We start from the raw sequence: 27573 nt of genomic DNA on the forward strand, positions 1-27573 counted from the left end.
GGCTTCCTGCCAGGGTTGCGTCCTTTCTTGTGAGAAAGGCTTAAAGGAAATGGCCGGCTCAGTGTCAAATACCTAGGCGAGATAAAATGGGAGGACCCAGTGGTTTTATAAAATGCCTTGGGCCGGGCAATGGTGGCGCACACCTTTAATTTGAACCTGAATTTGGGTTCCCAGCACCCAAGTGGGAGTGATTCACAACTGCCTGGGACTGGGTCTAGTAGATCCGATGCCCTTTTTGGGCACAGACATGTACACACACACACACACACTTTAAAAATAAAATCAGAGGCCCGTTTGGTTTGCTGGGGGGTTTTGTTTGTTTTTTAAACTACGTTTGATTCTTGTCTTGCCATTCATAATTTAGCAATCTTGAACAAGTCACTTCATTTCTCTGGGTCACCTGGTAAACGAGGCTCTTCGTGGAAATTTAGTGACATCATTTGAGTAAAACCTTTGGCCCAACCCTCCAAACCCCCCATATAATGGCACAAACCCCTATTATAGGAGGCGGGAGTGTGGACAAGTTTTGACTGTAGAGGCAGGAGATCCAAGAGCTAGCAAGGCAAGCAGAAGTGGCTGTGAAATCTCCGGGACAGTATACTTCGCCGGCCAGCCTAACCTTGCCCACAGAGGTACCAGACAAGCCTGGCGCCCTAACTTGCTCCTCAAGCTCCCCGAAGCCTGTAATTTCCTGCAGCGTAATGTTTCAACATCGGACTACATTTCCCAGTATGCATTTCCAGTTAGGGCCTCAAGAGACTATCCCGAGAATCTTGACCGAACCGCTTTAGGAATTCCGGGCCGTAATCTCATTCATTCAGCTCCTGTGTTTCTTTTGGTTAAACGTGCCAGTTAACGTCAACACCAAACTGAGCCGGGTTCCGCAGGGTCTTTGGGAAGCGATGGTGCCTTCTCCCCGGTAGCAGTTAGGGTCTAAGACCGCGGGGTTGTGTGGCCTACGACGAACGCAAAACCTCGCAGTCTGGAACTACATCTCCCAGGAGGCATTGCGTCGGCGGCCGCGACACGTCACTGGACACCGCCAAGAGCCCCCGGGGGTGTGTGGGGAGGGGGAGAGGGACCTTGGGGGCCGACCGGGAGCCGGCTGAGGAAGATGGGGGCCACCCGTCCGTTCCTCGCGTGAGGAGGCCGAGGGGCGCGCCACCCCATCCCGGGGCGGCCGCCCCCGGGGTGCCGCCATCCCCGCCCGGCCCTGCGGTCGTGGCTGGGGATGCAGAGCCGGGGGCCGCCGGTGGAGCTGCGCGGGGTGAGAGGCGCGGGGAGGGGCGGCCGTTTGCTGCCCTCGGCCTCGGCCTCCGCCGGCGGGCCCCGCTCAACCCGGCCCTCCTTGCGCCCTGACATCTGTGGTGACAGGTGAACCTGTCGCCTCTCTGCACAGCCGAATCCGAGGGGACGGACCTGTCCTTTGAAAAACGGTTTTGGGTTTTTATTTCAGTTCTTATCCCCCACTCCCGGTTCCAGCGGAGGTCCTTCCCCAGCCATGGTCCCCAGGAGCCCCCGGGAGTCTGCAGGGATTGCCTCCCACCCCGGCCTCTCCGCCCCGCGCTCAGCATCCCGCGGGCAGCCTGCGTGAAGCGGCCTCCCGCAGCCCCCGGCCCCTCCCCCATGGAGGAGGACGAGGGGGCGGCGGCCAGAGAGTGGGGCGCGACCCCCGCGGGGCCGGTGTGGACCGCAGTCTTCGACTACGAGGCAGTGGGCGACGAGGAGCTGACCCTGCGGAGAGGCGACCGCGTCCAGGTGCTTTCCCAGGACTGTGCAGTGTCTGGAGATGAGGGCTGGTGGACAGGGCAGCTGCCTAGCGGCCGTGTGGGCGTCTTCCCCAGCAACTACGTGGCCCCCGCCGCACCTGCCGCACCCACAGGCCTCCAGCTGCCCCAAGAGATCCCCTTCCACGAGCTGCAGCTGGAGGAGATCATCGGTGTGGGGGGCTTTGGCAAGGTCTATCGTGCCCTGTGGCGCGGCGAGGAAGTAGCGGTCAAGGCCGCCCGGCTGGACCCTGAGCGGGACCCGGCAGTGACAGCGGAGCAGGTGCGCCAGGAGGCCCGGCTCTTTGGAGCCCTTCAGCACCCCAACATCATTGCCCTGAGGGGCGCCTGCCTCAGCCCCCCAAACCTCTGCCTAGTGATGGAGTATGCTCGGGGAGGTGCATTGAGCAGGGTGCTGGCAGGTCGCCGGGTGCCTCCTCATGTGCTGGTCAACTGGGCTGTGCAGGTGGCTCGGGGCATGAACTATCTACACAATGATGCCCCTGTGCCCATCATTCACCGGGACCTCAAGTCCATCAACAGTAAGTGCTATCCTCTCTCTCAAAACTCTTCGGCTGAACCTTGTGAGGCCAAACCCAGGTGGTTGGAAACGACAAGGGACACCAGATGGCACAGTGCATGGGGCGAGTAGGGGCGGCAATAGACTGTCAGGGCCAGGTGAGGGAGGCTTTGTCCCTATTAAGAAGAAAAAGGAGGCTTTGAAGGGTTGAAAAAATAGACAGTCTTTCAGGCTATAGTTGCAGTGGGCCAGTGGCTGTGTATCTGTGAACTATGACAATCCCCGTGTTTGCTGCCACTTGCAGAGCCTGTCCTCATGATACCCACCACCTGATCATGGCACCAGAGTCTACCAGGCAGAAATAAACAGAATCTAGCTTAGTTGGAGCCAGGGTTTTGCAAGCCTGTCTCTACTAACATTTGTGATCTTTTCATTGGTGGGAGGAGTGTCCTGTGCGTTTTAGGTTGTTTGGTGGCATCTTTGGCCTCTCCCCACAAGAGGTCATTAGTACCCTTTACACCTGCTCCCAACTCTCAAAACCAACAGTGTCCTTGTGTCCCCTGGAGATGGGGATGGAGTGGGGCAAGTCACCTCACCTGAACACCACTGTTGAAATGCTGCTGCTTCTCCAAAGCAAACCACAACAGCAAATGGGATGGGAAGAGTGTGGCTGATATAAAAGCTGCCCTGACAATCAACGGAATCTACAAAACTGATTGGTTGGTTGAATCAACAGTGGGCCAAATAGACAAGGGTCCCTAGAAATCATATTGAGACCAGAAAGCATCTCAAGGCATCAGCAAATATTAATAGAGTCACTAGTAAGTTAGGCCCTCTTCAAGCACCAAGACATCATGGTTTCTTTCCCAGATAGTTCTCATAGATGACACAGTACTTTCATTCATTCTAGATCATTCTGGTGTGCTGGGTGCTAGATACTCCTCCCTAGCGCTCCTGTCCTTGCTGAGCCTCATTTCATGCCCCTTCATTTTTATTTTTTAAATCGATGGCCTCCTTATTGTATTTGGTATTTACAAGGCCAGATCTTGTGCAGGAGGATTGTACGGCAAACAAGGGCAATGTGTTCCCTGCCCTCCAGTGGGTCATACTTAAGCCAGGAGTATGGGGATCCCCCCTTTGCCTTCAGTGCTCACCCTTTGGCAATTCCTTTTTGCCTGTTGGCTTATATTTTCATATTTGTTTGAATCCACTCAGCTGTTTTTGTAAGCTTGTTGCCATGTCACCAGCTACAGCCTTAAGCCCCTAGGAGAGAGGACTGAGTGGTCCTCATCTTCTGTGCCTGGCATTCATACATTACACAGAGAGAGTGACCATGCACCCATGACCTTCTCTGGCCTGTGCCTAGTCTGGGAGACTCAGCAAAATAGATGCAGGTGGTCCCTTCCTGCATGGATGCCCACATTCTAGTGCTTCTAAAATGCTGGGGGAGTGGCAGCAGGGCCTCTGGTATGCTCTTGTTACAAGCTGTGGATCCTTGACCCTTCTTCACCAAGAGGATCCATGGTACACCTCTAATACAACCTGGACAAAGTGGCTGGGCTCCCAAGACCAGGGCTTCTTCTAGAACAGTAAAGGACATGGGCTCCTGCAACAGTGTCCCTATAGTCTTTCCCAAGAAGTTCCTCATCTGATGTCATTTGTCCATTGCTTCAATAATTCATTCATTTGTTTGAATTGCTTTATTTATCATGGGGGTGGGTGTACCCATCACCGTGCACGTGTGGAGGAGAGCACAGCTTGCAGGAGTCACTTCTTCCACCATGAGGGCTCTGGGGATGGAACTCAGGTCATCAATCTTGGTGGCAACTACCTTTACTGGCTCAGCCATCTTGATGGCCTGTTTGTTTTAGTTCTGGTGTTTGGTTTGGTTTTTGAGATGGGGTATTGCTACGTAGCCTAGGCTGGCTTTGAACTTGCAAACCCGCTACATCCACCTCCCAAGTACTGGAGTTATAGGTGTGTACTACCAAGCCCAACTTAGTTTAGGTATTCTTAATCATCTACTGTGTTTTATCCTTGGCTCTAGGATTATAGAAGAGACCAGGGACAGCTGGGTATAGTGGCACATGCCTGTAATCCCAGCATTAGAAGATTGAGGCAAGGGCTGGAGAGATGGCTCAGAGGGCAAGAGCACTGGCTGTTCTTCTAGAGGTCCCGAGTTCAACTCCCAGCAACCATATGATGGCTCACAACCTCCTTGCCAGCAGTACATTGTATGCTTAATAAATAAATCAAAAAAAAAAAAAGATTGAGGTAAGAGGATTGCCGTAAGTTTGAGACCAGTCTGAGCTACATAATGAGAAGTAACCAGCATAATGGCTAGCCAGGCAAAGGCACTTGCCAATCCTGGCAACTTGAGTTTAATCCCTAGGAACATGGATGGAACAACCTATACACACAAAATAGATGGAGAAAGGTATTTTTTAATAAAGGAAAAGAAGAGCCAAGCATGATATTGTAAGACTTTAATCCCAGTACTTGGGAGACAGAGGCAGGCAGATCTCTGTTAGTTCAAGGCCAGCCTGGTCTACAGAGTGAGTTCCAGGACAGCCAGGACTACCTAATAGCACTGTCTCAGATTAAAAAAAAAAAAAAAGAAGAGGAAGAAAATCCTGCCCCTTCCCAAAGTGAGACTTTTATTCTACTAAACAAGAATAGCTGATTGATTGATTGATTATCAATCCACCTATAGATATGGGGATGATAGAGACACACACATATATGTACAGGGCCCATAGGTAGAAGAAGGATAGGAAGCGAGAGAGGAAAAAAGATGATAGATACCAGGTTTTCAGAAAGTAACAGCAGCTCCCAGGGAATTGCGACAAATTCAGAGTAAGACGGTGATCTTTCGAATTGATGGTCGGGAAAGACAAACCTGGGGCGGGGATGACTGAGCGAAAAGAACTCATGTTTACAAAGAAAGATCAGGAAAGCAGGGCAAATGGGAGGTGAGAAGAGTGTGCCTCAGTGGAGAAATAGTAAAACTGGCAGAGCCAGGGACTGGGCTAGAACCCCGGTGCTTGGGAGGCTGCAGCATGCAGACTGCTGCAGATCTGAGGCCAGGCTGGGCTGTAGTGAGACCTCTCACAACAGCAAAACCCAAGCTAGAGGCTGCAGAGGCAGCTCATGGTTAAGTTTAAAACAGAGGCTTCTCTTGCAGAAGACCTGGTTCCATGGCTTCAGTTCCCAGCACCCACATGGTGCCTCACATCTGTGACTCCAGACCCAGGGGCTCTACACTCTCTTGGGGGCTCTTTGAGCACCAGGCATGCACATGTTGGACCTATACACATGTATGCAAGTGTATACATTAAGAGTTTTTTAAAAATACATCAAGCTGAGGCCGTAGCATGGTCTTAAAGTGCTTGTCTCGTGCACGAGGCCTTGGGTTTAACACCCATGACTCACACAGGCACAAACACGAAAAGCATAAGCTGCCTCAGCATTGAGGCATGGGGCACGAATGGCAAAGCTAGTTCAAGTCTTTGTTGTGTTGTCTGGAGAGTCTATGCTGTTGGTCAAGTAACTTCTCTAAGATTTGGTTCCCTTGGCAGTAAAAATGAGCTATGAGGGGCTGGAGGGATGACTCAGAATTTAAGAGCAGTGACTGTTCTTGCGGAGGACCCAGGTTCAATTCCCAGCACCCACTTTGTGGCTCACAAGTGTCTGTAACTCAGCCGGGCGGTGGTGGTGCATGCCTTTAATCCCAGCACTTGGGAGGCAGAGGCAGGCTGATCTCTATGAGTTCAAGGCCAGCCTAGTCTACAAGAGCTAGTTCCAGGACAGGCTCCAAAGCTACAGAGAAACCCTGTCTCGAAAAACCAAAAAAAAAAAAGTGTCTGTAACTCTAGTTCCAGGGTACCCAACACCCTCATACAGACAAAACACCAATGCACATTTAAAAAAAAAAGAGTTATGAGTCTATTCTTAGAAAGGATTTAGTCTCAGTGTAGACACTAGCCACAGCTATCATGACTGTTAGATGACCCACTGCCTCCAGTCAGCTAGAACTATTCTGTATGCTTGGTTGTATCAGTCAGTCTTGATCACAGTGATGCTGCATAACAAACCACACCCAAAATTTAAGTGTGTAAAAGCAGCTGCTTGTTACTGTCCGTGTTCTTATAGCTAGACAGGGAGCAAACTGATTTAGCGGGCCTTGGGTAGAAGGATTCTACTCATAAGTGTTTCCCATCTCCTTTGGACCAGCGGGGTACTTAAAGCATGTTATCATGGTAGTGGCAGAAGTTCTAGAGGCCAAGATTGTACCAGAGGTCTCTTGCAGGCTATGCCTGGATCTGGTCTGTTGTGTTCATTTCATTCTGTTGGTATTTTGAAACAAAGTCTTGCTATATAGTCCAGATTTGCCTCTAACATATTATCCTCATGCCTCAGGCTCCCAAGTTCTGGGATTATAGGCATGTGCCACCATGCCCAATTGTGTCTGCCTTTTCCTTTAAAAGTGTGGGGGGGGGGGGGTGAGAGAAATGGGGGGAGGAGAGAAAGAGAATATGTGTATGTATGCGTGCAGATAGTGCACACTCTTAATGGCTGAGCTATCTCCACCCCCCTCCGCTTTCTCTTGGCTAGCATAAGTAGTATGAATATCCTAGAGTTAAAGCATAAGCATAGGGCCATACCGTCAGCCTGGTTACTGAAGAAAGTAGACACATGACTGTATGAGAAGGTAGCACTCACTGGCTGCAGGAGGCCGCCCGCGGGAAGCCTGGGGGTTAGAAGCGATGAGGCACTTCTGGTGTCCATGGCAGGAAAGAACTGTGCCAAGTGGGGACCCATAAGCTATTGAAGGGAAAAAGGAAGACAGGACTGGGACACCTGCAGCCTGGCAGGTCTTGGTGACTCACCCTTCTTCCACCCGCAGTTCTTATCCTGGAGGCCATTGAGAACCATAACCTCGCTGATACGGTGCTCAAGATCACAGACTTCGGCCTTGCCCGAGAATGGCACAAGACGACCAAAATGAGTGCCGCAGGGACCTACGCCTGGATGGCTCCCGAGGTTATCCGCCTCTCCCTCTTCTCCAAAAGCAGCGATGTCTGGAGGTGCTGAGAGGCTGGCAGGTGTCCTCAGGGAGGGGGAGGAAGAACTGGTGGGGGACATCTGTGGGAGACCAGTGGCCAAGCACTTAAGTATTCCTGTGGCTGAGGCAGGTTCTGAGGAAGGATTTGAATCTGAATAAAAGATTTCAGAAGCCGGGCGGTGGTGGTGTACACCTTTAATGCCAGCACTTGGGAGGCAGGGGCAGGTGGATCTCAGTGAGTTCTAGGCCAACTTGGTCTACAAAAGTGAGTTCCGGGCCAGCCAGGACTATTACACAGAGAAACCCTGCCTCAAAAAAACAAGAAACAAAAGCAAACAAACAAGATTTCAGAAGAAATAGACGTTATCACTAAAGGGCTCCTTAAACACCATCCACCACACAGCTCTTGAATTGGGTAGTTGAGGCCCTGGTGCAGCCATTCATCCTTCTAGCTACACCGCTGTCTGGGGATACAACAGCCAGCAAACAAAAAGAACCCCACCTGGTAGCATAGGTCTATTATCTCATCTACTCAGGAGGCTGAGGCAGGAGTGCAAGTTCAATGCCTGCTTGGGCAAACCTAGTGAGAGCTTGTTTCAAAATCAAAATAAAAAGAGGTTAGTGGATGTAGTTCAATAGTAGAGCACAAGCTGGAATCCTCTAGTGATGGGCTGAGAGCAAGACTCAGTGATAGCTCTCCTAAAATTCACAATGAAAGGCTAAAAGCGTGGCTCAGTGGTAGAGCCCCTGCCTAGAATCCCCCAGTGAGGGGCTGGGGTGTGGCTCAGTGGTAGAGCCCCTGCCTAGAATCCCCCAGTGAGGGCTGGGGTGTGGCTCAGTGAGAACATACTTGCATAGCTTGCTGCAATGCCTTGAGTTCAATTCTCAGTAACACAACCCTCATGGTTAGTAACAAGAAATTAAGAGAATTGTAAAATGGGGGGCACTAAGGAGACAGTTCAGTCAGTAATAATGTTCTCCATACAAGCGTGACAGCCTCAGTTTAACCCCCAGCACCCACCCACATAAAAGCTGGTAATCCCAGCAACATTGAGGAGACAGACAGGGATCCCTATGGCTTGCAGTCTAACCTAATCCACCAGCTTCAGGTCTCAGTGAGAGACCCTGTCTCAAAAAACAAAACCATGGTGGTGCACGCCTTTAATTCCAGCACTCGGGAGGCAGAGGCAGGCAGATCTCTGTGAGTTCGAGACCAGCCTGGTCTACAGAGTGAGTTCCAGGACAGCCAGGGCTACAAAGAGAGACTCTGTTTCAAAAACAGCAAAACAAAAAAACCCAGGGGGGTAGGTAGCTCCTGAGAATGACAGCTGAGATTTACCCAGCCTCCATATGCACACACATTTGCATACACACCCATACATGAGCAGGCACACACTCAACACAAAACCAACGTTAAAGAATTGCTATATCTAGTGATGCACACTGTTAATCCTAGCATCGGGCTACAGAGGCAGGTGGGTGGATCTCTGTAAGTTTAGACCAGCCTGGTGTACACAGAGCCTGTTCCAGGCCAACCAGGGATACATAGACCTTGCCTTTTGGGAGAAAAAAAAAAGGACTAGAAAAATTGTGAAATCATTGTAAAGGTCAGGAAAGTATTTGTGTGTGAAGATGCAGGGGTGAACCAGGAGGTCAGGAAAGTATCTGTGTGTGAAGATGCAGGGGTGAACCAGGAGGTCAGGAAAGTTTGTGTGTGAAGATGCAGGGGTGAACCAAGAGGTCAGGAAAGTATCTGTGTGTGAAGATGCAGGGGTGAACCAGGAGGTGCCTCTTTGTCTCAGGACCGCTGTGGTGAACTGAGTTCTAAAGGGCAAGGAGCAGGTGCTGAGCTGAGAGTGTTCCAGAATGTGGAACTGCAGCAGAGTAGGAAGGGCTGAGGAGGAACCTGTGGCTGAGGGACACCCTGGGTCCTGCTCTTCGGTGCAATGAACACCAGCCACTGTGACAGATATGAATACATGGTCTCATTGGAGTCACATCCTGGTGTCTCCAATGACTGTCAGTCACTAGTCAGGTTGCAAGTTGTTCAAACCACAGTGTAATGTTTTGGAGCAGAGCCAGGTCGGACAGGAGTTCCCACTGGCTTTCTGGCACAGCCGCTGTTTGGCAAAGGTGTAGCCACCTTTGTATGTGTGGCTGAATCTTTGGGATGCCCTGGTGATAAGGTGCCCCAGCCTCACAGGCTCTTTCTGGCTGTGTTCCTGAATAAGGTGGTAGTGTCACAGGTCAGGACACCAGGTGCTCTTGTGTCCCAGCCACCAGGTATCAGTAGCACTCCTCGGTCCAAGTAGCAATCAAAACCTACCCTGTCGGCTTCCACACGGGGATGGTGGGCATCGTGGTCCAGAATGGCTGCTTGAGCTCCAGACTTTGTACCCACATTCCAGCCAGAAAGGAGATGGAAAGGGGGTGCCCTTTGCCATTGAGGATGGCAAGATGAGATCCTGTCAGTGCCTTCTGCCTTGAAGCTTTATTGTAAGATGACTAAGCCTGCCTAGCACAGTGGGGTGAATCTGGAATCGTCCTACCTTGTGTTGACAGGTAAGGGTCAAGGAAGGCTTTCTTGCAGAGGGGGCAACATCAGCAGAGACTTGAAGGACAAAGTTAAAATGCAGAAAGGGAAGAGTGTTCTTGACAAAAGGGACAGCATATACAATGGTCAGAGGTTTGGAAGAGCCTGGCTCTTTAGAGACAACACTACAAGGGTCAACAAAGGTCAGTGCGTTCGATGTGTGCTTCCTAGCATGGTGGCATACATCTGTAATTACAGTCCTCATGAGGCAGAAGACTTGAAGTTCAGGGTCATCATGGACATACAGTGAGCGCCAGGTTGGCCTTGGCTATGGTGAGACTAAGTTGCATTGGAGGCAGAGGAAGAGGAGGCTGCAGCTGCTGCTGCTGCAGCAGATGCTGGGCTGTGCCTGAGTGCTCGCCTAGTATGCATGAGGTCCTAGATTGAATCCTCAGCAGTTTTTAAGATCTGATTTTAGCCTCTACAAGATTGCTCAGTGGGTAGATGTTTGCCACCAAGGTTGACAGCCTGAATTAGATCCCTGGGACCCACATGGTGGGAGAGAACCAACTCCCACAAGTTGTGCTCTGACCTCCATATGTGAACCGTGCCCCCCCCGTCCACAATAAAGCAGGTTTTAAAGAGAAATAAATGATGACTTCATTAAAATGTGGCTCTGGTACAGTATTGGTCCCTTTAATCCCAGCGTTTGGGAGGTGGAGGCAAGTGGATCTCTGAGTTTGAGGCCAGGCTGGTTGACATAGTGAGTTCCAGGCCAGCTAGAACTAGAGGGACTCTATAAAAATAAATAAATTAAAATAGGCAGGATTTCCCAGTTGGCTTCGGGGTTCCAGTCTAGTTTTGAGTAGGGGCCAGAAAGTGGTCAGAAAACGTTGGGAGACGGCCCTGTCTGCCTTGTGAAGAGTAAACCTGTGGAGGTCAGTTATGCTCTTGTAGCCTCGCCAGCTAGGCTGGAAGTAGGAGTAAGGGAGGGCTGGAGTACAGGTGAAGACTGGGGTGGGCTGCGGCATCACCCTCCCTCTCCCTGCCTGCAGCTTCGGGGTGCTGCTCTGGGAGCTGCTGACCGGGGAGGTCCCCTACCGAGAAATCGACGCCTTGGCCGTGGCTTACGGTGTGGCTATGAACAAGCTGACGCTACCCATCCCCTCCACGTGCCCCGAGCCCTTTGCCCGCCTACTGGAGGGTGAGCCAGGGCCCTGTGGAGAGGGTAGGCTCAGCTTTGGGGACAGGGTCCCATGGGCCACACCTCTCCCCTTTATACCATCCTTGCATTCCAGTGGGCCCAAGAATGGGGGAGAAGGCTCTGGAACCCAGGGGGTCCTATGGATGTCATCCCCATCATTGCTTCCATGGCTCCCAGACCCATGTGAGCACCTGAGGGCATGGGACACTGGGGTTCCTGTCTGACCCTGGATCCCTCCGAGGGACCTGGGGTTCTCCCCATTGTCTCCCATGGCATGTTAACAGGAACTTAGCTAAGTCTTGCCTTGCCCTGAGCGTGGATGCTGACCCTCACCCTACTTCCTTCCCACCCCAGAATGCTGGGACCCAGACCCTCATGGGCGACCGGATTTTGGCAGCATCCTGAAGCAGCTGGAGGTCATCGAACAGTCAGCCCTGTTCCAGATGCCACTGGAGTCCTTCCACTCGCTTCAGGAAGACTGGAAGCTGGAGATTCAGCACATGTTCGATGACCTTCGGACCAAGGAGAAGGTGAAGGCAGGAGACAAGGGTGGGGTGCAGCAGGATCCCGGCTCTGATGCCTCGGGCAGCTCAGAATCCAGGCTCCCTGAAACCCCTCACCCCTTTTGGGTCCATGCAGGGTGTTTTGCATGTTAAGACAGTTTCCTGTTGGACTAATAAGAAAAAGGCCGCCTGTACTGAAGTACTTGCAGGTGATTCGGCATGCTGTCTGGGATTGGCTTTAAGTATGATAGCAAACATTAAAAGGGGGTGAAAGAAAGGAACAGACTTGGCAGGTGTAGGTGACCGTTGAAGTGAGATAATGGGTAATAGATGTGCTGTTCTCTGTTTTGGGCCTATTTGAAGTTTTCCTCTGTTTGCTTTTGTGGATGCTTGTTTACTGAAGGATAGTTTACTTAACAAACCAGAGAGCTGTGAAGGCGGCAGTGGTATAGCTGGGCTGTAGAGCACTTGCCTGGCATGCTCAAAGCCCTGGATTCCGGCACAGCACGGTATAAAGCAGGCATGGTGATGCTTGCTGCCCTCCCCCGTTTGGCTCTAACTCAGCGTCCTGCCCTGCCTCTCACCTTAGCTAATTAAGTATGAACTGGAGTGTGAACCCCAGCCTGGTGCCCACAAGACCCAACTGCCCTGGGACCACGGGCGGGCGGCCCCAGAAGCTTAGACCCGCCCTCCTCCCTCCAGGAGTTGCGTAGCAGAGAAGAGGAGTTACTGAGAGCCGCTCAGGAGCAGCGGTTTCAGGAAGAGCAGCTGCGGAGACGCGAGCAGGAGCTGGCAGAGCGAGAGATGGACATCGTAGAACGCGAGCTGCATCTGCTCATGAGCCAACTGAGCCAGGAGAAGCCCAGGGTCCGCAAACGCAAGGGCAACTTCAAGCGCAGCCGCTTGCTCAAGCTGCGGGAAGGCAGCAGCCACATCAGCCTGCCCTCCGGTACCACCCGGTCCCCTGAGCGCCCCTCAGAACCTTCTGGGGGCTATGTCTCCATAGAGGGCTGCTTGATTTGTTTGAACAATTATCTGAGCCAGGGTATCATACATGCTAGGCAAGTTTGTTTTTCCATCGAGCTAACCCCTCAGTACCTTAAAGTTTTTTCTGTTGTAAATGTATCATACCCCAAAAAGCCTGGTGTGGAGGCTCATACTTGTCATCCCAGCATCTATCCTGAGACTGAGGCAGGAGAAGCACTAAAAGCTGAAGGCTAGACTGGGCCATCCTGGTTAAGGGCTGAGATTCTCAAAAGGAAAACAAAGTCTTAATTCCCTACCTGGCACACGTGACTGAGGTTAAAAGTCACAGCATGGCCGGTAACATACCAGCCAGTGGAGATACAGCCACGGGCATAACATTCAGCAGCCACATTGAAAAGCTGAAAAGAAGCCAGGCATGGTGGAGGCAGGATTAGGAGTTCAAGATTGTCTTCCCGGTATAACAAATTCAAAATCAATTTAGGCTGCATATGATCCTGTCTCAAATCACAATACAAAGAAACTATGGGACAGTCACTATTTTATTCAGCCCAGTATAGCTATATAAGCTTTATCAAAAACAAAAAACAAACAAACAAACAAAACAAGATGTTGCTTTCTTGTTTTCACACTGAATCATTGAGATCCAGTGTGTTTTATATTTATAGCACGTCTTGATCTAGGTGTTAAGTTTCCAGGTCAGGCATGATGGGGCCTACCTATAATACTAACACTGGGAGGCAGAGGCAAATGATCAATTTGAAGCCAGCCTGGGATAGAGAGAGAGTTCAGGGCCAGTCTGAGCTACATAGCAAGACCATATCCAGAAATAAAACAGGTGCTGGGCCAGCGGCTCAGAGAGGGGTTAGGGGTGTGGCTCAGTGGTAGAGCACTTGCACTAACAGGTGCAGAGCCCGGGGTTACATCCCCAGCACTACCACCGCCCCCCACAAATGATCTGGGAGCCTGGGCAGGTAGCTCAATGGTTAGGTACTTGCCTGGCATGCAGAGGGCATGGGCTTGCAAATATTCCCAACACTGCAAATATTTGTATATATTTAAATTTATACTAATATTTTATAAATGTTACAAGTTGATGAAGGTAGACTCGCCTGCACAGTTTGTTTCCAGCATGCTCCAGTGCCTCCAGCAACCAAATATACTATCTTTCTTAAACTTAGTCACAAGTAGATATTAAATTCCACTCCCTCGGGTGCCCCAAATGCTCCGTGCTCACATAGTATTTAACTGCTGCCTTGGCGGACTCTCAGGTCTGGATCCTTAGTTTAGTTATATTTGGAGCCTCCCTAGGTTTATTCATTCAGGGAGAGCCTAAGAATCTCCATTTCAAGAGAATTCCAGCTGCTCTGGGTGCTGATGAGTCTGGGACTTTTGAGAGCCTGTGCCACATGCCCCCTGCTGTCAGTTCCTGTTCCTGCAGAGGATGCCATGCACTTAGGAACGCCTCTTTCTTCTTTCAGGATTTGAACATAAGATCACCGTCCAGGCTTCTCCTACCCTAGACAAGAGGAAAGGATCCGATGGGGCCAGCCCTCCTGCCAGCCCCAGCATCATTCCCCGCTTGAGGGCCATCCGCTGTGAGTATACACAAGGCCGGCACAGTGCGTCAGAAAACCCTCTGAGTATATGGCTGGCTTGCCTGGTACTCATCGGGGCAGCAGCTAACACATACATCACTAAACAGCATCCTTTCCAGGAACAGAGTAGACGATAAGACATTGGTGCTGGGAGTTATGTACAAGCTCAGGGGGAGAGCCTGCACTTAGCATATCATGAAATCTTGTTTGCTGTCCCAGCACCAAAAACAGAGAGGGAGAATGTATTAGGGTTCCCCAGAGAGACTCCATCAGTAGACTATAGTTAAGAGGGTTGGATCAGAGTTATAGACCATGGCGCATGCATCTATCCTGCAAGCTGGAGGGACAGGAAACAGGCTGCTCTACACCACACCCACATCCAAAGTCTAGGGACTCAGAGAGGGCAGCTCAAGGTCAAGTTCCAGAAGCAGGACCTCCCTCTGCCTCTTTGTTCTGTTTGGGCCTGGAGTAGACAGATGGGAGGAGGTAGATCGTCTACCCTGTCCGCTCAAATGCTCATTTTCCCCAGAACCACTTCAGCACACCTAGAAATGGGAGGTGGGCAGCATTCTGGGCATCCTCAGCCCAGGAAAGGGGAGGCCACAGAAAGACTGGTGCTGCCCAGTGGGAGGTGCCTAGAGTGGAGGAACCGGTGTGCCCCATGGGAGGGAATGGTGGCCCTGCAGGAGGGGCAGCAGAGGTAAGGCTAAGAATCAGAGTGGCATGGTCCAGCCTCAAGGTCAGCTTGGCAGAGCAAGCAGGGGAAGCAATGTTCTGTGGAGAGGGGGATGCAGAGCCAGAACATACAGCCCTGGAGACACAGAGAATCTGATTTTTAAAACTGTATTTTTTTTTAAAGATTGTATTATTTATTTTTTATTTCTTGGGTATGGGTGTTTTGCCTGCTTCTGTGAATACGCACCATGTGCATCAGTTCCTGCAGAAGCCAGAAGAGGGAGTCAGATCCCCCAGAACTGGAGTTACAGGCGGCTTTAAGCTGTCATGTAGGTGCTAACACACAGACCAAGATCCTCTGAGAGAGCAGCCAGTGTTCTTAACCCCTGAGCCATCTCTCCAGCTCCTGATTTTTTAAAAATGTTTAGCAGTGCTCAAGGCCTCATGTGTGTAAAGCATGTGTTCTTCAACTAAGTTTAGCCCTTGCCGTTGTTGTTGGTGTATGTGTGTGTGCGTGTGCGCACATGTGTGTGTGCTTGTGTGTGCACGCATGTGTGCATGTGTGTACGCATATGTGTGTGTGCGTGCATGTGTGTACATGTGTGTGCATGTGTATGTGCGCGTGTGTGCATGTGTGTAAATTTGTGAATGTATAGGTATGCCTGTGTCCAATTATGCATAGGCATAAGATGGGAAATGGAGGATTTACCTTAAAAGTTGGCTTGAGGTTAAAGTTGTTCCTAAAACCAATTCATACTAGGTCAGCCCAGATACTTGGGAGTACATTTAAATGGGAACCACACAGATCTGATTGTTAGCAGGGGTGGAGAAATCTATGTTATTTGAAGAGGGGAAGCCTGGCATTAGGTTGGGGGTCTGGGTTAGGAGCATTGTTTGGAGGGGGTGTGTGCATATTCCTATAGGCGCAGGGGTGAGGCTGCCAAGTGCATCAGTACAGGGGGAGTGTGCAGAACCCAGGCAGTGTAATCCCAAACTACTGAACTTGTCCCTTTGTTTGCCTGACTCGGGGTCTCATGTAGCCCAGCCTGGCCTGGAGCTTACTGTGTAACTAAGGATGACCTTGAACTCCTGATCCTTCCACCTCCACCTCTTTGGTTCTGGATTGTAGGCACATCACCATGCTCAGTTTACACAGTGCGGGGGGCAAACACTGCAAACTGAGCTTCATCCTCAGCCTTTTGTTGTTGTAAGGGTCTCGCTCTGTCTTCCAGGAGCGTCTGTAACTCGTGCTTATTACAGCTGTTTGTTTATGTGTGTGCAGGTGGGTGAAGATCAGAGGACGATCTCTGGCGGGGGTCAGGTCTCTTTCCACCAGAGAGCCACACACTAGGAGATAGTAGAACCAGGGTGAATTCAGGAGCATGGAGGAAAGAGCCGCAGTCCCCAGAGCTCAGGGCTGTGCCGGCTAGAATGAAGCTGAAGCCTTGAAAGGGGAGTGAGGACACAGGCTCAGGAGTTGGGGGGAGTGTCTTAAGAAGAATCCAATTGCTGTGTTGGGCTTGAGGGGCCCCAATAGCAGTGGAACATTAGGGAAAGATTTACCGCAGGAGTAGCCATCAGAAAGGTCCCTAGGGTGGCCGGGGTCTCCTTCATGACTCACTTAAGACTCCTCTCCACCCAGTGACTCCCATGGACTGTGGCAGGAGCAGTGGCAGTGGAACATGGAGCCGAAGTGGGCCACCAAAGAAGGAAGAACTGGTTGGGGGCAAGAAGAAGGGCAGGACATGGGGCCCCAGTTCCACTCTGCAGAAGGAGCGGGCCGGAGGAGAGGAGAGGTACGGGTGTTCAGCTGCCTGCCTGCCCCTGTGCCTGCCTAACCCATGCCCTGACGCCATCTCCCTGTGCCCCTGCAGGCTCAAGGCCCTGGGGGAAGGAAGCAAGCAGTGGTCCTCAAGCGCCCCAAACTTGGGCAAATCCCCCAAGCACACCCCCATGGCCCCAGGCTTTGCGAGCCTCAATGAGATGGGTAAGAGAGTGTGGGTGCTCCGGGGAGTGGAGGGGACAAGAGAAATTGTGGCCGAGGGAACAGCCATCAGGCCTAGGCAGACATACCCAGAAGAAGAAACAGCAGCTCCTGGCCTGGGGGTTGGCGCTCATTTTCGGAAGCAAGGCTTTAGGGAGAGAGATTTGTGGGTGACATCCAGTGGCATCTGTAGGGTGGGTATCTTGCTTTTGGAGGTCATTGGGGGAAGTCCTTGCCACCAGGTCTGGGGGAAGGTGAGGAAAGGTGGGATCAGCCGAGTGATGGACCTCTCCGGTTGCAGAAGAGTTTGCGGAGGCAGATGAAGGCAACAGCGTGCCCCCTTCCCCCTACTCCACCCCGTCCTACCTCAAGGTGCCTCTGCCCGCCGAGCCCTCTCCTTGCGCGCAGGCGCCATGGGAGCCGCTGGCTGTGACCCCCTCCCGGCCAGGACACGGAGCCCGTAGGCGCTGTGACCTGGCGCTGCTGGATTGCGCCACGCTGCTGGGCGCCGTAGGCCTGGGCGCCGATGTGGTCGAGGCACGTGCTGGGGACGGCGAGGAGCAGCGGCGCTGGCTGGACGGCCTCTTCTTCCCACGTCCTGGCCGCTTTCCTCGGGGTCTAAGCCCGACTGGGCGCCCCGGGAGTCGCCGCGATGACACAGCTCCCGGCCTGGGCCTGGCGCCCTCGGCCACCCTGGTGTCACTGTCCTCTGTGTCCGATTGCAACTCTACGCGCTCCTTGCTGAGGTCCGACAGCGACGAGGCTGCGCCCGCCGTACCCTCCCCGCCGCCCTCTCCCCTGGTGTCCTCACCCAGCACCAATCCCCTTGTGGACGTGGAGCTGGAAAGCTTCAAGAAGGATCCCCGCCAGTCGCTCACGCCCACCCACGTCACCGCTGCACACGCAGTGAGCCGGGGACACAGGCGGACCCCATCGGATGGGGCGCTGAGGCAACGAGAACCTCTGGAGCTCACTAACCAGGGTGAGTGAGGCCTGTACAAGCCACCCGTCACAGGCCACTGCCCTTTCTCCTTTGGAGCACGGGGGGGGGGGGGGGGGGGAAGAAGCCTCTGCGCCCCCTACCCTCATTGCTGGAGGCACGGTGGGGCTCGGGATGCCTGAGACGGGACCAATTGGAGGTGACAGTATAATGCCTGCAAGGGCGGGCGGGTGAGTTGATGGCGACTGGAAGCAGGGGTAGCTACCGGCACGATCTTGTCTACGTATTTTCGCCAAAATGACGGCAGGTCAGGACCTGCGGCAGCCTCTGTTTTATAGCCGCTGTGGTCAGATTTGAATCTCTCTGCCCCAGCAAGGTGCTGATCTCTCTTCAGAGATGACCACGTGAGCTGGTGGCACTCTCCTGGGAAGCCAGCACTCAGGTCATCCTGGTCTACATACAGAGTTTGAGATCAGCCTTGGCTACGTGAGACCCTGTTCCCAAAGAGGGGAAAACTGGGCTGGGGCTGTAGCTCCTTTGGTTGAGTGATTGCCTAACACGCAGGATTTGATTCCCACCACCACAGAAAACTGTTGTTTGCACAAACACTGGACGAGGCAGAAGGTTGGGGAGGCATTTACGGTCATTCTCTGCTACACAGAATTCCAGGCTACCCTGTCGCCAAGACCTAAAAAGACCATCTTCCAGATGAATGAGCCATTGGAAGCTGTGGGGCCTATTCATGTGGGGCTCCTAATGGCTGTGGTCTTACTAGGAAACAGGCAGAGCAAGACTGAGAATTTTCAAGAGAAGCCAGGAACACCACTTTCCGAGGAGGGTTGTTGGCTTAGAAATGGCACCCTTTACCCCAACCCCTCACCCATGTGACCCTCTTTCCCTAGGTCCTCGAGACCCCCTTGACTTCCCTCGACTACCCGACCCTCAGGCCTTGTTCCCCAACCGTCGCCGACCCCTGGAGTTCCCTGGCCGTCCCACCACCCTCACCTTTGCCCCAAGACCCCGGCCAGCTGCCAGCCGCCCCCGTCTGGACCCCTGGAAACTGGTCTCCTTTGGCCGGACACTCAGCATCTCGCCTCCCAGCAGGCCAGACACTCCAGAGAGCCCTGGGCCCCCCAGTGTGCAGCCCACACTGCTGGACATGGACATGGAGGGCCAGAGCCAGGACAACACAGTGCCCTTGTGTGGGGCCTACGGCTCTCACTGAGACCTGCCTGCCACCACCCGCCTGGGCAGCCATGAATGTAGTGCCCCAGGCCCCGCCACAGCCCACCATGCCCCAAGGTGGGGGAGGCCCTGGGCAGGACACTCACTCTATTTATTGGGGAAGGGGGGAGGGGAGGACACTTAATTTATTCCTTTGTACCCCAGGGGGTGGAGCTCTGAGCCCAACCTGCTGTGGGGAGAGGGTGGGCAGGGATACTCAGGGACAGGACATTGTGGGGGATTTGGCACAAAACACAGCATTAAAGGTAACCCCTGCCCCCTACCAAGCTTGGCTGTGTATGCTTCCCCAGCCTGGGCCCTAATGCTGAGTTACCCCACAATGGGAAACCCTTACACCCCACACTTCGTCCTGGGCCTCTTGATTTCTGAGGAAGTGAGACCCAAGTGTGGATCTCCTGTTTCATTCCCACAATAACACAACACAAAGAACACACCAGTGGCAGGCGCTTTACCAGTAAACACACGAGCCAGGGAAGACACCAGTGGCAGGCGCTTTACCAGTAAACACACGAGCCAGGGGGAGTTGCCTGGTGAGGTTAGAGGGAATAAGGTAGAGGCTGCCCTTTGCCCTCAGCCCAGGACATCCCGAACTGGGCCTCCAGTCCCGCTCTCGCTGTCTTCCCGCTGGAGGCTGCAACGGTTCATCTTCAGCTGAGTCAGCTGGATGTAGCGGAGAACATTGGTGTCTGCAGGAGAGGAACGTAAACGTTATCTTGGTGTCCTGAGACAGGGCAATGTCCTCATGACCTCAGCTCACAGCCAGTGGCTCCACCCCCAGCACCTGGGCTGTCAGCAGCCACTGGGGACATTTCACGCCTCAGTCTCACACGTGCCGCACTGAGCAGGAGAGGCTCCTGTCACACCTCCACCCATCCCCCAGTGACAACTGTTCTCAGCAAACCCCTTGACAGGAGCGCTAATCCTGCCTCTGATCCCACAGCCCTGCACCCAGCACCTGCTGTGTCCCCTCTGTCCTCCTCCTCAGCTTGTGGCATGCCTACACATATGTGGACAAACAATACCCTGAGTGATCTCTGCAAGGGCAGAGGACAAGTGTTCTGAGCACAGGCGTGGAGGGCAGAAGGTCGCCGAGGAGCTGGCAGACTGGGAGGGAGTAGGGGGATATGGGTGTGGGGCGGGAAGTGTTCAAGACAGTCCTAGGTAAGCAGTCAGGGACACGGGGTCGATGGGTTGGGGATTTAGTTGCTTTGCGTGATTGAGGGGTTGGGGAGATGGCAGAGGAACAGGGTGAGGAAGCCTTTGGTGAAGGTGGATGGTCTTGACCAAGAGCTGGCCACAGCACTTCCCTGAAGTAGTTCCGACCTGCCCTGGCCCTCCTGCCTGGGCTTCCTTTGCTCCAACCCCTTGCGCAGCTCCACCCAGCCCTGCCACTCACCTGTGGGCTCCCGGCTTCGAGCTTCCTGCAGGTAGCGCAGCGCACGCGCATAGTCACCCAGGTGGTAGAAGGCGATACCGGCGCGATAGGTGGCCTTGAAGTTGCCCTGCTGTTTCTCCAATACCTTGAGACAGTACTCGCGCACACGCTCATAGTTCACCAGCTCCGACTGCAGGAGGCAAGCTGCGGGGGTGCGGAGACCCCTGAACCCCCTAGGACTCACATGACCTCAAGTAACCTGGCCTCGTCTGCTTGGCTAAGGGATTGCTCTGGCCACCAGGGGACGCCAATCTACAATCTCGTTAGTAGAGAATCGATCTGCGCCGCCGCTAGAGGGCACAGGGCAGACATCTAAGGCAGTTAGCTGGAGGTCTCCCAAACAATTGCAGAAGTGAGGGACTAAGAACCAAATAGCCATGAAGGAAGGGTAAGCCTTTCTAACCTTGGCTCACGCGCGGCATATCGGGGAGATTAAGTCAGGGAAGTGAACTTTGAACCAAGTCCAAAGCCTGCTTCCTCCATCCTAGAACCCTTCCTTGTTCATCTACTCCCACCTCCTGTTCTCAGTAAGTTCTGAAATCTCCCCGTCAGACCACAACCCTGATTCCTTCAGCCTCCAGCCACCACCCTCAGGCCCTAAGGCCTCCTGATTGCCCCTTACCACCCACCCGTCTCAGCCATGTCCTCTGCTCCCCCCTGCTCCGCCCCGACGGCCCCATACCGGTGAGGGAGTCATAACATTCAACCTCTGTGTTCTCCACCAGGCGCCGCTGCTCCTCGCTGAGGCGGGCCGGCCCCGGGCTGGCTGCGGGTCCGGGGGAGGGGGCGGGCAGGCCGCCAGGGCGGGCCCCCTGAGCTGCCTTCAGCTGCAGCAGTGCCCGGTGGTACTTGCCAATGGCTTCTCGGAACTTCTTTTCTCGGTAGCAGCGCTGACCCTCCGCCTTGAACGCCACGGCGGCCCGCAGGCTGCTGTCGAGTGCCGCAGCCAGGCCCCCAGACGGCTCTGGGGCAGGACCCGGGCGAGCTGAGCCATGGCGAGGCGCTGAGCCTGGGCCCGGGGGGGAAAGGGCGGGAGGCGGGCGCGGTGGAGGCTCCGGGGCAGCGCTGAGCATCAGCACCGGGGACAGCGCGCCGCGCTGCATTGTGGGAAACTCCTTCAGCCGCCGCTGCAGCTACCGCATCGCCCCCCGCGGGGCCGGTCCCCACCCTTTCTCCGCCCCCGCATCTCTGGCTGCCGTCTCCGGCTGCCCCCTATGGGTCTACCGAAGCCCCTCCAGACTCCCCCTCGCTCACCATAAAATCAGCCCGGTGTCTGGTTTTCTGGTGCCTCCCCCTTGTCCCCACAGTCCTTAACCTCCCCACCAGCCTGCATGCTCTCCCCGAGATTTCCAGAACAGGCTGAGCAGGCTGACATCAGTCACCAGTCATTTGACATGTTGGATAAGAACACAGGATAGGAAGTCAAGTTGCCCAGATTCAAATCCCTACTGGTTTCTCACTACTGTACGAGTTGGACAGTTCCCTCAAATTACCCGTAGTCTTGTAGTGCGGAATAACAGTACACACCCTGGAACCAATTCTTTATTTATGTAACAAACAAACAGCCATTACTCTGTTTCTGTTCTGGGGGCTGCGGACCATGATAAAGCAGAAGTCGAGAGGGATGGCACCTGCCTATAATCACGCTCAAACATCTGAGACAGGAGGGTGGACAGTTTGAGGTTAACCTGGGCTAGAGAGAATTCCAGACCAGCCATGGGCTACAAAGAAAAGGGAGGTGATAAAAAAAGAAGGGGAGAGAAGGAGGGAGAGAAGGAGGAAGAAGAATTATTTAGGTATGTCCCCATCTCCTAGGACCGCAGTCTAGTAGGGAGACAGACCAATGACAGCTCAAAGTGAGTGAGCCTGGAAGGCACAGAGGGTCATGGCTAAGACGGAGAAGCCAGAGGAGAGCTTTGCCCTGGGGTGAAGTGGGACTGGGGACTTTTTGGAGGAAGGGCAACCCCAACCAGAGCAATTTGTCCCTTGCCTTCATTCCCTTCCAGAAAAGCCAGTGAGAAGCTGTCACGTCCCCACTGACAGCCCAGAAGCACCAGTACAGTAGGGACAGTTATGGAAACATGACTGGGTGGTGGCGGTGCACACCTGTAACTCCAGCACCCAGGAATCAGCAGCAGGCAGAACCCTGTGATTCCAAGGCCAGCCTGGTCTACAGAGTGGGTTCCAGGCCAGCCAGAGCTACACGGAGAGACTGACTAAGAAAAGGCAAAGAAGAAAGGAGCGAAAGAAAGCCTTCAGTTATGGCCCTCAAAAAGAGTCCAGCGCAGGAAAGCCGGAACCATGAAAGTCTGAGCCCACGTGAGTACCAACCCTGGAACCAACTCCTGAAAATGGTCACCTGATTTCTCCATACATGCTGTAGTACATGTGTATGCGCATATGTGTGTGTGCACGCACACACACAAATAAAAATGTAAATTTAAAATAATTGCATTAGATTATTACTATGGGTTTCTTTCCCAAGATACTCATACACAGCCAACACCTCCCCCCAAAGCCAAGCTCACCACTTGCTGAGGGTGACCTGGCATTTCAGACCCCTCTGTCTCTACTTTCCTAGTGTCGGCATTGCGGATAGATCCCCATGTCTGGAGTTTGAGCAATGTTGGAGACTGGATCCAAGGCTTCATGTATGGCAGACAAACACTCCATCAACTAAGCTACATCCCAGCCCTCAAACAGGAAAGACTTTCACAAACTGATGACCTTTGCGGGCCTTCATATGTGGTGTATTGGGTTTCTCTAATCAATTAGAAATACTAAATTAGGAGCATTCAAGGGGCAGAGGTAGGCAGATCTCCGAGTTCAAGGCTGTCCTGGTCTACAGTGTGTAGTCCAGGACGGCAGGACTACACAGAGAAACCCTGCTTGAAAAAAAAAAAGAAAGAAAAGAAAAAATATTTAATTAGGAGCTCAAGAGAAGGCTGCAGGGTTAAGAGCTTTGCTGAGTTTGCAGATAGCTTGGGTGCAGTTCCTAGCACTACACGGCGGCTCACAGCCACATGTAACATCAGTTCCAGGGATCCAGCACCCTCTTCTGGTCTCCAAGAGCACCTGTGTTTGCGTGGTGCACACAAACCCACTCAAACACACAAAAAGAAAATAAATCTTTTTTTTTTTTGTATTTTTTGTATTTTTGAGACAGGGTTTCTCTGTGTAACAGTCCTGGCTGTCCCGGAACTCACTTTGTAGGCCAGGCTGGCCTCAAACTCACTCACTGAGATCCACCTGCCTCTGCCTCCCAGTGCTGGGATTAAAAGCATGCACTACCACTGCCTGGCCAAATAAATCTTTTAAAACATCATATTGAATTAAGCTGGGCGTGGTGGGCATGGTGGCACACACCTTTAATCCCAGCCCTAGGGAGGCAGAGGCAGGCGGATTCCTGTGAATTCAAGGCCAACCTGGTCTGCGGAGTGAGCTTCAGGATAGTCAAGCCACACAGAGAAACCCTGTCCTGAATAACAAAAACAAACAAACAAACTCAAGCCCAAACCCAGCATAGTGAATGAGGCACCCATGAGGCTAAGGCAAGAACTGGGAGTGTGTGGCCATCGGGGCCACTTAGCAAAACCCTGTATCACATAAGGTGCATATAGAGATACATACATGTGTATTCGTTGACAGCATATCAAGAGCTGTTTCTGGAATCCTAGATCTTCTGTTAGTTGAACAAAGTCTGTAAAGTTAGCCACCATGTCGAGGCAGTGGTCTTAGGAATAGGGCGGGCCCAGTTTACCCGCCTTTCCGTCCTTAGCAGTTTCTTCCCACCTCTAAAAGGATCCTAGTTTTTTGCTGTTTTGTGTGTGTGTTTTGTTTTTCCTGAAGAGCAGCCCTGGGGAAGCCAGACAGCGCCCCCTGGCGAAAAAGTTTAGAATTTGCCTCTTCCTTTCCATAAAAGATTTTCAGAGATTATCCAATCAGAGAAATAAAAGGGCAGGATACAACCAATCAAAATTGAGTGAGGGGCTGAGATTCAACCAATGTGGATGGAGTGCTCTCCAAATTAAAAAAAAAACTTTTTATTGAGGAAACAAAAACAACAACAAACAAAAAACCAAACAAGACACTTTGGGGTTTCGTTTTTGTTTTTGTAGGGCTGGGGGATTCTGGGCAGGGGCTCTACCAATGAGCCACACCCCAGCCCCTCACTGGGGGATTCTAGGCAGGGGCTCTACCAATGAGCCATACCCCAGCCCCTCACTGGGGGATTCTAGGCAGGGGCTCTACCACTGAGCCATACCCCAGCCCTCACTGGGGGATTCTAAGGAAGAACATCCTGAGGCTAGGTTGAGAATCCCCAAGAATGCACCCTCAGAGAAAGACAGATGGATCCCTAAAGCTAGAGAGACAAGATACCTCATTTTCACCCACTCAGAAAAATAAACAAGTGTGGTCGCTATTATTTTCTCTTATTTTCATAGATGGTAAGGTTGGTAATCAGGGAGGTAGGATCCGCGAGGGCACAAGACACTATTACCCTCACCAAGACATCCTCTGTAACGCGCTGGGCCAGGCCTGGAGCCCACCGGATTGAGCACGTGGTTCGCCACCTCAGAGCCACAGCTGGCCGATGATCTGGTTTCCCTCAAGCAGCCTCAGACTCCAACGGGGACATCTCCAGGAAGTGGCATGGAGAATCACCTAAGGGGAGGTGTGGGAGACACTATACAAGGCCTCTACAGGCTACTAAGTTCATTGGTGTGGGCCACGCCCCTACCCTTGAGCACCTAGGAGCAGCCAGTGGCTTACTGCAGAGCAGTGAGTCTAGATGGTACCGACAGAAATCCAAGATGCTGTGGTTCTCTGCATGCAGAAGCTCCACCCGAGGGGAGGAGCCCGCACTCAGCAGACAGAGGGAGGACTGTGTTTACAAGGGAAAGGTGTTGGGGAAGCCTTGGACATCCTGCTCTGGAGTGTGTGAGATGGATGGATGTGGTCCAGTTTCCAGACTTCAATTTCCTGGTCTGTAAAATGGGACCGTTGGCTTAAATCTGCAAGCTGTGGATAAAACCTGCTTCAGTGTTCAAATGACCAGGTTTAGCACAATTGATTTACTGGCTCTTCATTTAAATGCTTTGCCTAGATTTTGTTTAGGTTTTGTTTTTTGAGACAGGGTTTCACTGTGTAACTTTGGTGTCTGTCCTGGACCTAGCTCTTGTAGACCAAGCTGGCCTCGAACTCACAGAGATCCACCTGCCTCTGCCTCCTGAGTGCTGGGATTAAAGGCATGCACCACCACCACCTGGCACTTTGCCTATTTTTGTAGTATTTATTTTGTGTGTGTGGGTGCTCTGAGTGTGTATCTGTGTACTGCATGTGTGCCTGGTGCCCATGGAGGCCACAAAAGAATATTGGATCCTCTTGAAATGGAATTACAGACAGTTGTTACTGTCTGTACTGGGAATAGAACTCAGGTCCTCTGGAAGAGTTTCTTTTAACCAATAAACTACTTCTCTCCAGCCAGGACACTCCCCTTTTAAAAGACAGGTCTTCATGTAACCCAGGCTGGTCTCGAAATCCCAGTCCTCCTACCTCAGCCTCTCAAGTGCTGAGATTCCAAGAGTGACAACAGCTGGCGTCTACCTTCATTCTTTATCCACAGACCGGAGATGGTGTCTGCCGCACCAGGCAGTTCTGTCGAGGCACCGAGTAAGACAGCAGTCCACTGTACCTACGGTGGACCGCTTGAGTTCTGTCTGCAGACGCAGGGCAGATGCCAGCCCTGCTCTGTGCCTCTTCTGTTAAAGAGACACATTAGTCCCTGCCGCATACAGACTTCTTGTGGGGGCTATAACATGCTCGGCATAGTGCCTGAAGCAAACCCTGGAAGGACCTCAGCCAACACACGGGCCACGACCAGCAGCTGCAGGTGATGAATGCACACTCAGCCAGAGCACAGGTAACACTCCAGCTAAATGTGTCCCCCTCCTGGGGGTGGCACAGGTCACCACCAGCGTCCCTGGCAGGGACCCAGGCCCAGCCTCCTCCTTCCCCATACATACATGTACCTGAACCAGTCAGTTCACTAATGCTCCCAAGACACCTTGCAAGGCAGGGTCCTTCCAGACAGTGTGTGGTACTTCTTAGAGACGAGCAAGGAGATCTTCAATTGGCACACCTGTGCCTCAGTTTCTCTTCTGAACTCCAGCCTCCCCCAGCAAGTTGACATAGCTCAAGTGCCCAGATAGCCCCCAACTGCAGTCTATTCTGAGTCTCACCTAGATTTAGAACCCCGGCCTTTTTGCTGCATTGTTTCCCTAATTCTCTTTCCAGTGTGGAGACACCATGGCCACCTGACCTCCTAGCATCTATCTCCCTCTGGGTTTTCAGCAACCAAGCCTGGGTTTGTCACCCTCCGAGTTCTTCAAGGGTTCTATCAAAGGCAGATCCAACCAGGAAACTTCTCACTTAAAACCTCAAGATTCCCCCCCAATCCTCCCAGCTGCCTGCCTTTTCTTTTGTCCAAATCCGTTATAATCTGCCCCTATTCTCCTTCCTCCACTCCTTCCCTTTCTCTTCCATCCTTTGCCTGCTTTTGAGTTCAGAGGCCAACTTAAAGACCCCCCACACACTTTCTTTTATTCCGCATGGGTTCTGGGATTCAATTCAGCTGTCCGGCTTTAGGGCAAGTGCCTTTACAGGATGTCACCTCGCTGGCCCCACGTGGGTTTTTTGCAGGCAGAAGCTCTGTGAGTTCAAGGCCAGCCTGGTCTACAAAGGGAGTTCCAGGACAGCCAGGGCTGTTATGCAGAGAAACCTTGTCTTAAGAAAAGGAAGGAAGGAAGGAAGGAAGGAAGGAAGGAAGGAAGGAAGGAAGGAAGGAGGGAAGGAAACCATATGGTTATTTGGGAGCTGGCTGGTGGGATGGAAAAGTGCTGGGGGCACAGAACATCAGCCTCAACTCTACCAGTGAGGGCCTGGAATGTGACTTAGCCTCGGAGTGCTCGCCAGGCATGCATGCTTTGGGGTCCCAGGCCTGGCTGCACTGAATGATGATGACGATGTCAGATGAGCAATTGTGGAGCACTAATGCAAGGATCTATGAAATACTAGAGGAAGGATCGCCAACACCCAGGACCGTGAGAAACGCCATTCTG

General features: G+C 52.6%; 2 protein-coding genes across 2 annotated transcripts; one reads left to right on the forward strand and one right to left on the reverse strand.

The window, feature by feature from the left end:
- The first annotated feature begins 1049 nt into the window (after window positions 1–1049).
- Map3k10 (mitogen-activated protein kinase kinase kinase 10) lies at window positions 1050–19279 on the forward strand. The gene is made up of 10 exons (XM_075987443.1): window positions 1050–2308; window positions 7193–7373; window positions 10940–11088; window positions 11443–11618; window positions 12294–12540; window positions 14057–14173; window positions 16491–16644; window positions 16723–16835; window positions 17134–17814; window positions 18675–19279. The coding sequence occupies exons 1-10, from the start codon at window positions 1627–1629 to the stop codon at window positions 18995–18997; spliced, it is 2823 nt and encodes a 940-aa protein (XP_075843558.1). The 5' UTR covers window positions 1050–1626; the 3' UTR covers window positions 18998–19279.
- Window positions 19280–19492: 213 nt separating this feature from the next.
- Window positions 19493–21786, reverse strand: Ttc9b (tetratricopeptide repeat domain 9B). Its single transcript, XM_075987452.1, has 3 exons — window positions 21135–21786; window positions 20414–20596; window positions 19493–19703 (listed from the first exon to the last, which is right to left on the reverse strand). The coding sequence occupies exons 1-3, from the start codon at window positions 21553–21555 to the stop codon at window positions 19588–19590; spliced, it is 720 nt and encodes a 239-aa protein (XP_075843567.1). The 5' UTR covers window positions 21556–21786; the 3' UTR covers window positions 19493–19587.
- Between the last annotated feature and the right edge of the window lie 5787 nt (window positions 21787–27573).

This window comes from Microtus pennsylvanicus, chromosome 1, assembly GCF_037038515.1.
Source record: "Microtus pennsylvanicus isolate mMicPen1 chromosome 1, mMicPen1.hap1, whole genome shotgun sequence".
Taxonomy (NCBI): Eukaryota; Metazoa; Chordata; class Mammalia; order Rodentia; family Cricetidae; genus Microtus; species Microtus pennsylvanicus.